This window comes from Equus asinus, chromosome 16, assembly GCF_041296235.1.
Source record: "Equus asinus isolate D_3611 breed Donkey chromosome 16, EquAss-T2T_v2, whole genome shotgun sequence".
In the NCBI taxonomy this organism is placed as follows: domain Eukaryota; kingdom Metazoa; phylum Chordata; class Mammalia; order Perissodactyla; family Equidae; genus Equus; species Equus asinus.
In genome coordinates this window covers 43801066-43813233 of record NC_091805.1, presented here as the reverse complement: position 1 = coordinate 43813233, position 12168 = coordinate 43801066, and the positions used below count along the sequence as shown (strand labels likewise).

Genomic DNA, 12168 nt, shown 5'->3' with positions numbered 1-12168 from the left:
TGAATAAAAATAATAAGGACTTTATTTCTGAGTTTAGACAATATTTGAAAACTAAAAGGAACATTAAGAAAGGTATAAAAATTCAATGGTTTAGGGGCCAGCCCAGTGTCGTAGTGTTTCAGTTTGCGCGCTCGGCTTCAGCGGCCCAGGGTTTGAGGGTTCAGATCCCAGGCACAGACCTACACACCACTCATCAAGCCACACTGTCGTGGCACCCTATATACAAATTAGAGGAAGACTGGCACAGATGCTAGCTCAGGGCCAACCTTCCTCACACACAAAAAAAACCCAACTCAATGGTTTAAAAAATGCAAACATCTTGAAAGTATCAAAAGCCTGTATTTATTTATTGAAAATTGGGGGATGTTTCTTTTCTCAACTGATAATATTAAAGGAAGACAGCGAGCAGCTAATTCACGGCTCATGTGAGTTTACTTATCAGTCAAAGAAATGTTAATACCAAACTTGAGGCTTAACTTGCTTACATATATTATTCAGCCAAGTGGAAAGTACAATTAGAGTAGAGCCAGAGCCAGGTACTACAACGACCAAGAATAGCATGTGAAAACTCATTTTTTTTTTAATTAAGAAATTAAAGGGGAAGAGAGAACAGTACTAAAAGTACTATTTTTTCTAAAGATCATATACTCAATTTCCTATTTTTCATTGCTCCATATTTCACTGCCCTCAACATTCTAAGCTGCTTAACAAACAAGAAATCTACTTCACTTTTCATCACTTCTGCTCACACAACTGATGTTTCTGAAGTCCAGCAGCATTCATGAATGCTGGAAAGACCACGTGCAGAAGAATTTCATCTTACAGTGAAGAATTTTAAGGTAATAGCTCCAGAAATACAATGTCTAAAACTGAGGATTCCGTTAACTAAGAATTCAAAATGCTAAATAAATAAAATTTCTGCAGGAGACTATATATTTGTCAAATAAATAGCATAAACATAAGCTTTCACTGATGAAATAATACGAACCTTTACCCTTCAATTTTCAAAAAAGGTAGCAACAGCCAAAGTGTACTAGGTCCTATCTTCTCTCAGAGATTGCCTAATTCCATGTAGCCTATCCCTTAGACTCAAGACTCTTTCTTTTCAACTCATCTCCAAACTGGTTACACTTGAAGATCCAGAGACCTTCACAACAGTGACTCCCAGCAATTCCCCCCAAAACCTTCCCTCTTCTTTTCCTTTAAATTCTCAGATCTTAGATCTCGCCTTACCCGTGTTATTACTCCAGGCTCCCTGTCTTCAGTCTCTTTCTTCCGCAATTCATTCTGTACTCTGTAGCCAAACTCATCTTCCAAAAGAGGAATGCTCTGATCGGGTCATTTTCCTCATATCAAAACTTCCTGTGTTCCTAAATAAAGCCTATACTCCTCAACCTCACATTTAATGACTTCCAAAGTCTAGCCCCAATCAATCTTTACGGCCTTCTTGTCATATTTTCTAATTATACAAGCCTATGCTTCTTCAAATCAATCTCCTGTCCTCTAGAACTTTCTATCTTGGCTCATGTCATTCCTACCACAAAGAATGTCTACCACTCCCCTCCAGCTGCCACTGCTCACGGCCCTTTTGCATCTCCGCATTTACTTGTGTAAAAAAGGACACACAAATGATATCTCCTGCCCCACCTCCCAAAAACTGGGCCCCCCCCAAAAAAAATTAACAATAGCTAGCTTTTACTACGCACCAAGCAGTTTTACACAGCATTTCTAATCCTCCTAATAATCTTATGAAGTATTATTATTCTCCTTTTAAAGATGAGAAAGTCAAAGTTCAAAAACATTAAATCATATACTTCGTAAGTTACCTCAAATTATAGACTTATAAGTTGCCTGAAATCATACTTAGTAAGCGGCAAAGCAAGGATTTGAACCTAGACTGCCTAACTCCAGTCACTGCTCTAAACATTACGTTGTTTTTAGTTTGAACCCTGTGACTACTCCCTCATCTACTTGAGATAATTTAGTTTTATATAATATTTCTACTTACTACATACTATAGGCTTTCTTATGTTTGTCATTTTTGTAAAGGGAGAACATTAAAATGCTATTTCTTTCTAATAAAAGAACAACGCTCAAATTGCAATTTAAAGGAATGTCTTTTTTGTCACAAAGATTTCTTTTACCTAAAATATTTTCAAAGAAATTCATTCCAACAGACTTTTTCAAAGATGACTGCAAATTACTAATCATACACTATGATGATTTTACAGATTCTTAATATGAGGATTTTGCGATTACCAACCAAGAATTGTAACATATCTATCAAATTGGCAAAGATTGTAAAAACTGACCTACTCAATGCCATTGAAGGTGCAGTGAGACACACACTCTTATACACAGGGTAACCACCCTCTGATCCAGTTATCCCACTTCTGGGAATCTATCCTAAAGGAAGAAAAAAAAAACAGAGATGCAATCAAAGATACATGTACAAAAATGCTTGCCCCAGTGTTATTTAAAATAGTAATATTATAAAGAATCAATCTGAAAGTCCCACAGCAGGAGACTAATATCCTGTTCAGAGGAAAAAGTAGGAGCAAAACAGTCTACATAAAAGCATAATTCCAATTTTTTAAAAAATTAAAAAATCTATACATGCAAAGAAAGAACTAGAAAAATGTACATTAAAATGTTGGTAGTAATTATCTCTGGGTGATAGTTGATGGGTGATTTTAAATTTCTTCTTTACATTTATGTTTTTTTCAAAATTTGCCACAATAGAACATGAATTACTTTAAACAGAAAAAAAATGTTTAAGCTGTTACAACCACTGAAAATGATCCTGAACCTAATGAGGGCATATCACTTGGAATAGAAACTACACTTCCTAGTGCAAAGAAAACGTCAAGCTTACTTTGTTTCCAGCTTCTATTAAGCTCAGGTTTACTTTTAGACTGTGTAAAGAATGTCTTCCAAAACTCAGTAGTATTCATGAAATTGTACAAGGTTTGCCACCTAAAAGTCAGGCAATTTTCCAACAGGAAGCATCATGATTAAATGAACTGTTTTATTGTATGGCTATTGAGAATAATCAATGTCTAACTAATCCTAACTCTAAACATGCAAAATAGAAAAACCAGAAAAAGCATTCTTGTTTTGCAAATTAACTAAATATACTGTTGTTGCCTTATAAGCACATCATAGTTAGGTCCAGAGAGGGGAGGAACTTGAAAATAAAGCTAGCAAGCTACCAACACTGACTAAAAATGCACATTGATGAATTTTGTCTACATGCATATTTTTGTTCCAGTGGATAGTTAATGTTAATGGCCCAGGATGATTTTAATCAGTGTAGAAAAAATATTAAGCTGTTCTACAAAAAAACAAGTTCTCACATTAAAAGTAGAATTAAAACTGCTAGCTGAACAAGGAAAAACTTCCCTATGATGTGGCACATATGCAGAAAAGCAATTTACCAAAAAAAAAAGTCTTTAAGTAAAAAGGCAAAATAAGCAATAGAGTAAATTATTCTTATTTTACTATTAAGTAACTGGGAAACAGGTTTGCTCTAATAATACTAAAAAGTTGTTAGAAAATAAAACCACAGAAATAGCTGTTGAGTAACTAAGAAAGAATTTAAAATATCACGTTGATTTTACTTAGAAAATGACTATCAATCTATTTTTACCCTATCATGAAAATACATTTATTTATAAAACATATGTCAGGTCCTGGCAAACAAAATAAATTACTGGACTATAAATTCCTTAAAGCAGAAACTAAAGCCTCACATCTGAGTTTCCATCAAAGAGCCTAATATTGGGTCACCCAAATATCTGTTCGATGACTGAATCTGAAATCTATTAATGAAATTATGCAACATTTTTCACAAGCATACAATGGAATTTAAAAGGCAGTTCAAAAGACATCAATGATTTGGGCTAGATACTGAAAACTATATAAAATCCAAAGATTTGTGCTAAATTTCAACTGCTAAAATAAAAAGTTATGGTTGCTTGCTTAATGTTCTATAATACAGCCAACTTGTCTAGAACAGAATGATCCCATTTATAAATGAATTTAAAAATATCACTGAAAATACAGCGAATGAATTTACTCTCTGGAATTACACATTTGACAGATCTGAAATGTTCAGTCTGCAATAAGAGAGAATTTCCTACTACTAACTTAGAATTTTACAAACTGCACTTGGGATTTGTCCAAAGAAACAGTTGTACCCAGTTCTTTGTGCATCTCTTACTTCACACTTTTGTCATTAATAACTAAATCACAGTTCTATCCTGAGCAAAGCTATTTTTCACAACCAGAATAAGTTGAGTATAATAGACCATTGCAAACAACTATGAATGTTACAGGTATATATACTTGTGAGTTCAAAGCAAGGCACTTCAAGTTTTAACGACTCCAAGTGTCTTTTATCAGTTATAATGTGTGATTTAGTATATTCCTATTCTTATGAAATATGGCCTAATTTAAATATATTCTGAAACTAAACATAGGATTACACGTTTAATTGCAAGTTTGGTTAACTTTATCATTCCACACTTTGAAACACTCTATCAATAAGAACTAAATAGGCTAGAGATGGGAAACTATCTGGGAAAACTGGATATGCAAAGAAATTTTTTTCCAGATTTATCTAACCTATTTTATAGCCTAAATAAATAAGTCATTAGTGCCTAAAAAAGAAAAAAACCCATTAACTTGTCTAATGATTGAAGTTAATTTCATAGAACATATTTAATCCTCCATGTGTATATCACATACTTCTGAAAATTATATTAAAAGGATTATTTTTAGACCACTTATAAAAGTACACTATTTCTTGCTTTAACTCAACTTTAATCATCACATACAATTTCCCTTTTTCATTGGTGCATGTGTGTACCTTCTACCTCTAAAAGGCCTATTTTCAATTGGAAATGAGAGCATGGCATACTTTTCTGTTGAACTGCTTTGTTGTTCAGAGCATCATGATAAGCTATGCTTATAGGTTCAATACCCATTTGGACCATTTAACTTTGAAGTAAACTGCCCTCTTAATCAGTCATCTCAAAACTGTGTGCGAAGAGGACTGGAGAGAGTGTAGGGATCATTAAGTGCAAACTCAAACAACTTATTACAAAAATTCAAAACGTGAATGGGTCGATATTTTCTCGGTATGTAAAAGTACATAAAAACTACCACTTGTAATTCCCAAATTTCACAAACAAAAGAAGGAAAAAAATGGATGCTTCATCTGTCTCAGTAACATATGAAAGCTTAAATATTTTTATGTTGAACACTAATCATTTCCATAAGATGTGAATTTGGCATTAAGTCACGCAGCAATATATGACATCAGAATGAGCAAAAAATACCTGGAAATACACCGTAACTTTTTAAAATTGATGAGCTTAATTAGAAAAGGAACAATAAGAGAAAGTAAGTTTATGTTCACAATTTTAAACTCACTACAACATTAGGATATAAATGCTTTATATGAGATCGAGCTTCTAAAATAGGAGAATTTTAGGGGCCGGCCCGGTGGCGCAATGGTTAAGCTCACATGCTCCACTTCTCAGCGGCCTGGGGTTCGCCGGTTCGGATCCCGGGTGTGGACATGGCACTGCTTGGCACGCCATGCTGTGGTCGGCGTCCCACATATAAAGTAGAGGAAGATGGGCACGGATGTTAGCTCAGGGCCAGGCTTCCTCAGCAAAAGAGGAGGACTGGCAGTAGTTAGCTCAGGGCTAATCTTCCTCAAAAAAAAAAATAGGAGAATTTTAGAACTAGGAGCTTAGAGGTTATCTGAGGTTCCATGAACATTTGCTGGGTCCCTAGCATGTGTCAGACGCAGTGCTAGGTGCCTGCAGGTAACTCAACTAGTTCAACCCACTCACTTTATGGAAGCTGGAGTTTCCTGGCTCATGCCAAATCAAGCTATCTAGATTTCAGAACCAGAAACCCTGAGCAAGGTCCTCACAGTGGTATAATTTCTATCAAAACAGACTGGTATCATCCTCCCTTATAAACTAAATAAAATTTCAGAGATGCAATGCTGACCTTATTTAACAGAAACAATAGTCTGTGTTTTGAATAACTAAAAAGAATTACAACAATTTAAAAACTCAACTGTGAGAGTCCTCAACTAAGTACTAGTTGCATAACTTATTACAAAGAACAAAACATGGGGCTATCATAGTTGTAGGACTCTAAAGACACACAAAACAGAAATTAAATTGCAGATACCTTTTAAAAAAATCCCTTTGTGGAAAAAAAAGAAATTACCAATATGAAAGATTAGACGCTTGAATGGAATGCCTATTTTACATAAAAGATCATCAACCATATACTAACAAAGTTCAGGGGTAACAATAAACACTGGCAAGATTTGAAGTTATTTAACTATCAATTACAAATGACGACAATGTAAAACTCCCTGAGGGCAGAGACCCTGTCTAATTCATCTTTGTATCCCCCACAATGAGCACCCTGATGTTAAGTGCTGGAGAGAGAGGTGAGCTAACATATGAACTCTAGATGTGAGCTACTGGAAAATTCAACCTAACAATCTTCTTCTAACTCAGATTATTTTTAAAGTATTAAATAATAATACTGAATGCAAGTGACATTGCATGAAACTTACGATCAATAACTGTGGCCTCACTTCAACTAGCACAACCTACTCTTTGAAGGAATTCAGATACACCAAGAAGATAAGTATATTCATACCGTACTTTGATTCAGTAATTCTTCTGGAAATCAGTCCCAAGGAAATATTCCAAAAGAAAGACAATGTTGCATATACAAAGGTGTTCATTTCATTGTTATTTTAATAGGAGGAAAAAGAAACTACCAACATACCCAACAGTAGGTAAATGGACTATTTTGCAACCACCGAAAAAGGTTTAAAATGAAGATTAACCTCCTAATTGGTCTTCTTGCTTTCACTCTTGCCTCCCCCAACTCCTCCCCCATCCCCGCCCACCCGGCTTCTCTGCCAAGCTGATTTCCACCCAGCAGCCAAAATGATTCTCACAAACTTAAATCATAACAGGTCTTCCTGAACAGAACACCCTGCAATGGTTTCCCATCTTATTCAAAGTAAAATCCAAATTCATGGCATGGTCTACAAGGCCTTACAGCGGCCCCAGCTGCATCTCTAACCTCAAGCTCTCTCACTTTCCCTCTTGCTTACTGGCCTCCTAGTTGTTCTAAAAAAGACCAAGTACACTGAGTCTTTGCACTTGTCTCTGCCTGTAACCTTTCTTCCCCAAGAGAGCACCCATCCTTCACTTCCTTCATGTCTCTGCTCTAGTCTTACGTCTTTCCTGGCTACCCTTCTCAGCCATTGTTTCTCTCTACACTCTCACCCTACTTTACTCTTCTGCAGAGCTCTTATCATCTGACATATTCTATATTTATTCGGTTATGGCCCATCTCTCCTGATTAGAATATAAGCTCTATGACAGCAAGGACTTTGTTTTATTCACATAAGCATTCAAAAAGCATTTGTTGAATTAATATTGAATGCTGATACAATAATTATTAACTACAAGAAAAACCATGCACATAAACAAGCTTGGAAGAGAACAGGAGAAATGAATAGTTTGATTTGTGAACATTTTTCGAGTTTGATCATATTGCTAAGCAGTTTGTACAATAAAAATTATCAGTCAGTCGTGATTATGATTTTAAGCTGCCAAAAGTGACTATAACTTATTTCCTTGCAAGTCATGAGTATATTAGTTTACAACTGTCTGGTATTAGTTATTAATGAGAACCTCTCCCCATAAAATTGTAATAACAATCACTCTGAAATCTTGTTCCCAAAGACCCAAAGTTTAGTCTGTAAGTGTAGACACTGTCATTCCTGAGGCCACTGAGAAAGTGAACAAAGGCTTTTGAACACTTTAATATGTAACTGAATAATACTCAGGGATTCCAGTTTACTTTGGAGACAGGTATCCCTAAGTGACTTCAGAGGGTCCCTGAAACTGAATGCAAAATTTCGTGCATAAATGCTGTACTTTTTTTCTGGGGAGAGAATCTACATATTTCATCACATTCTCAAAGGCTTCAGTGGCCTAGAAAAGGTTAGGAATTATTATTTTATATATTGGAAGTGAAATGGAATATTTGAACATAAACTACATCTCAAAAGGATAGAAACTATATAATACCTAGACTCATCCTCATAATCATTCAATTCATTCAAGAAATACCAAGTGCCTGCTATGTGCCAGGCACCATATCATCCTCAATACCTTTCACCTAATCATACTTTGTAGTACATAAAAAAAAATATCGAGGATACAGGATTCACTGAAATACCAGACTAAAAAAGAATTTCATTCAACCAACACAAATATAATTTCAAAACAAAAAGTGTTATTAAAAACCATAATAAAGACAGAAAGGAGCTTGGGGCCAGGCTTAGTGCTTATTATGTCAAAATATCACAGGTCTCAATTACATCAAAAGAAAAGAAAAACTACACATTCGCATGCCCACCCCCACACGCTCTGACAGGAAACCAAAAGAAAGTTTCCAAATCCTGTTTCCAGCAGCATCCCTTCTGAGACTGCCCTTCAGCATACTTTTGAAGGTAGGAGCCCCCTGGTAAAACTAAGTGCTGATACTTTACTCTTACTGTGATAAAAACAGAAAGAATCATCATCCCACACGCAGGAAGCAGAAAACTGTGGCCACCTGTAAAGCTGTGGCCCATTAACCTCCTGCCTTGTTATCCCCTTTCATTTCTTACACCCTCCTCCCTTCAAAGCAGTGCCAAAACCATCGATCTTCCCTCTCAAAAAGGAATACATAACTCCTCAATGCTAGTTCCTTTTCCAAGAGGTCAAAAGGTCCCCTAAACTCTGGTTCTTAGCCCTGTGAGGGGATCCCATTTTTTAGTCTTCCCCTCATCTTCTCCCCATAGCAGCAAATTACACAATTCAGCTGAAGACACTGTCCTTAACTTCCTGAGTGAGGGGGCCAGCGACACTCCTACCAGCCCCAGGTTCTAGGAAGACAAGAATCACACGGTGACCTCTTCCCTAACAAAATTCAGGGAAGCAGCAGAGACTCAAGAAAAGCAACGCCGAAAAGGCGAACACATGGCAGGCTACGGAAGACATGGGGGAAAGAGGGCGGGAAAGGGGCTGCGAGGTGGAGTGGGATATCGAGATGTCAGCCCTGTGCACTGGGGAAATAAAGGAAGAGAAGGCGACCCTGAGCCCTGACAGAAGTGAACACAGAGAAGGCAAGGCTCCCGTCCACCCGCACCTCTCTAGAGATGAGGGAGGACAGAAAATTCACCCAACCCTCCAACCCCCTCTTCGTGTGCGCCCCAAAGGGAGAGCTGGGTTTGAAGGAAGATCTGACCCCAGTCTGGGGACATGCAAGAAGAGGAAAAAGGCAGCGAGGTCCAATCTTCTACATCTCCCAGCGGTGAGGGGCGAGGGCACTGTGTCCGGGGAGATGGCGAGGGAAATAGGCTTGTGCCATGACACCTCGGGGAGTTGGAGGGTGGGGGACACAATGTCCTCTTTCTCTCCCACACCCGGCCCGGGCCCCTCCCGTCCGTCTCCCGCAGGCCCAGCTACAGCCGACCGGCTTGGTCTGCGGGCGTGGTTGGCTCTGGCCCTGGCGGCGGCGGCCGGGCCTCCCCGAGCCCTGGCCCCTCCCGCCGGCCAGGCCCCCGGGCCGCCGCCCCGGACACCGAGGGAACGCGGAGGAGGAAGGGGGAGCCAGGGGACTGACCGGCGACACGAGCCGCCTCAGCCCCAGCCCGGCCGACCCGCGCCCCCAGCTCCCTCTGGAGCCGGCTCGGGCTCCCCGCCCCTCACTCACCCCCCCGGTCCGGCGCCTCCTCCACCTCCTCCTCCTCCTCCTCCTCCCTCCTCTCGGCCGTGGCTCCTGCTCCGGCTCTGCGCGGCGACGGCGGCGGCGGCAGCCTCGGGAGCGGCGGCGGCGGCGCCTCCAGAACGCGCACGCACGCAGCACGCAGGCCCCGCCCCCTGGCCCCGCCCCGCCCCGCCCCTCCGAGTCAGCGCCCGGGCGGTTTCGGCCCGCCTTCCCCGCGGCGTTCCGGAGTCCGCTTAAAGGAGCCGCGCAGGAAGGGGTGGCGAGCGCTAAGAACGACGGGGGAGGAGCGGAGAGTTGCGGCTTTGCGGAGGGCGGGGTAGGGGAGTGGATGAGGCCGGAAGTGAAATGGGGTAAGATCCGAAGATTCAGGAGGAATAGAGTTTTGGATGGGATGCAACCATTCGACAAGTACTAACTGAGCAGTTGGTGGGTGCCAGGCACTGTTCTAGGCACAGGAGATAAAGCCATAGGAAAGCAGAGGTCCTCGTGGAACTTGCATTCTGGCGGGGTGGGAGAGAGGGGACGGACAAAAAAGAAGTAATCAAAAATTTCAGATAGTGATAAATGATGTGAAGAAAAATAAATCAGGGAATGGGGTGACTTTATAACTGGCCAGATATTGTCCCTCAGAGGAAACCTTTGAACACATATACATATGATAGGAAGGAATGAGCCTAGCAAACACGTGGCGTTGGGGTGGATGGTAGGAGAATAACCTTTCCAGGCTGAAAGAAAATCAGCCATAAGTTCAGAGGTGGTAACATGCGTAGTATATTGTAGGAACAACAAAAGTCAGGTATGGCTGAATAGAGTCAGCTGGCCAGAGGGCAGTAGTAGTTAGGCTGAGAGAGGTGGGGATGTGGCCCAATCCTCCAGAGCCTCATGGGCTATTATAAGGGCAAGGGAAAGCCATGGGAAGGTGAGCAGAGGAATGACTGACTGCATCTGATTCACATTTTTGAAAGTTACTCTTGCTAACGTAGATGTCCACAGAGAGACCAGTAAGAAGGCTGTTAGTGGTAGCTTGGGCTAGGAGGGCAGCAGAGAGGGGGTGAGAAAAGGTCTATTCAGATATATTTTGAATTGGAATGGATTTGGCAGAAAGTATGTGAAGGAACAGAAAGATCATGGATGATTCTTAGGTTTAGAGCCTGGAGGATGGGTTAATAGTGATGCCATTTAATGAAATGGGGAAGACACAAAGAGAAGCAAATTGGGGGTGGGGGAAATCAAGAGTTTTGTTTTCTACGTGTTACATATAAGGTGCCTGTTAGACATCCAAGTGGAGATGTTGAGTAAACAATTGGATATGTGAGTCTGAAGATAAAAATTTGGAATTCATCAGCACCTACAGTAGATGGTTTTTAAGCATTAGTCCTACATGAAATCCCTTAGGGAGGGGGAGTAGCTGGAGGAGAGAGGGACTCCAACACTCGGAGATTAAGTAGAAAACAAGGAGCTACCAGTCAGATAGGAGGAACACCAGGAGCGGGTGGAGTGTTGGAAGATAAGAGAATAGTTACAGGAAGGTGGGAGTGATCAGTCTTATCAAATATTGCTGATATAAGTAAGATGAGGACTGAGAGTTTGAATATTGGATTTGGCCTGATGAAGGTTGCTGATGACCTTGACGAAAGCAGTTTCAATGGAGTTACAAGGGAGAAAGCCTGATTAGGGCACATTAACAGGAGAATGGGAGGTAAGGAAGAGAAGTGTTTGCAGCAAGTCTGAACAGCTCTTGAGGGGCTTCACTATAAAGAGCAACTGAGAAATGGGCAGCAGCCAGAGGAGTACTGGGGATCAAGGGAGGGTATTTAAGAGGGGAGATGTTTCCTCATGTTGGTATGCTGGAACGATGCTTTAGAGAGGTAAAGGTGATGGTGCAGAAGATAAGAGGAGACAGCTGGAGAAAGGTTGTTCTCAAGTAGGTGAGAAGCAGTGGGACCTAGCACAGAAGTGAAGGGGCTGGCCTTGGATAGGAGCAAGGACAGTACGTTCACATACTATTTTTGGAGAAAAGGCCAAGTCTGTGGGTGCAAATGCAGGTAGGTTGGGCAGTACATTGGTATGGCATGCTGAGGCCACAGCGGAGCAAGAGGCGGCAGATGGGAGCTGAAATCCAGCCCTTGTTCTGCCAGCTAAGCTCTGTGCCCTAGTGGGGCCACATCAGCGTGGAGGAAGGGGCCCTTTTTCTCATTTCTCCACCTGGAGGAGTGGTGCCTTTTAGCAATCCTACACCACACACACACACACAGTGTACATTTTTCCAATATGTACTAAGCACCATGTGTGCCAGCTGCCTCACTGGGTTTGATGAAGTAGATCTGGGCTGTG

The 12168-nt window shown here is 40.7% G+C and overlaps 1 protein-coding gene across 7 annotated transcripts in view; it reads right to left on the bottom strand.

Annotated features, from left to right (window-relative positions):
* RAP1A (RAP1A, member of RAS oncogene family) overlaps positions 1-9999 on the bottom strand; it is a 73461-nt gene extending 63462 nt beyond the window's left edge. The window contains exons 1-3 of one of the 7 annotated variants that reach the window (XM_070487033.1): positions 9730-9817; positions 5531-5719; positions 2313-2406 (exon numbers count right to left, since the gene is read on the bottom strand). Coding sequence is in view for 1 of the 7 variants with exons in the window: in XM_014837243.2 (XP_014692729.1) it covers positions 2313-2326 (14 nt within the window). In the remaining 6 variants the exon portion in view is untranslated. The other 6 variants (XM_014837242.3, XM_070487034.1, XM_070487035.1 and 3 more) reach the window with 6 other exon arrangements.
* Between the last annotated feature and the right edge of the window lie 2169 nt (positions 10000-12168).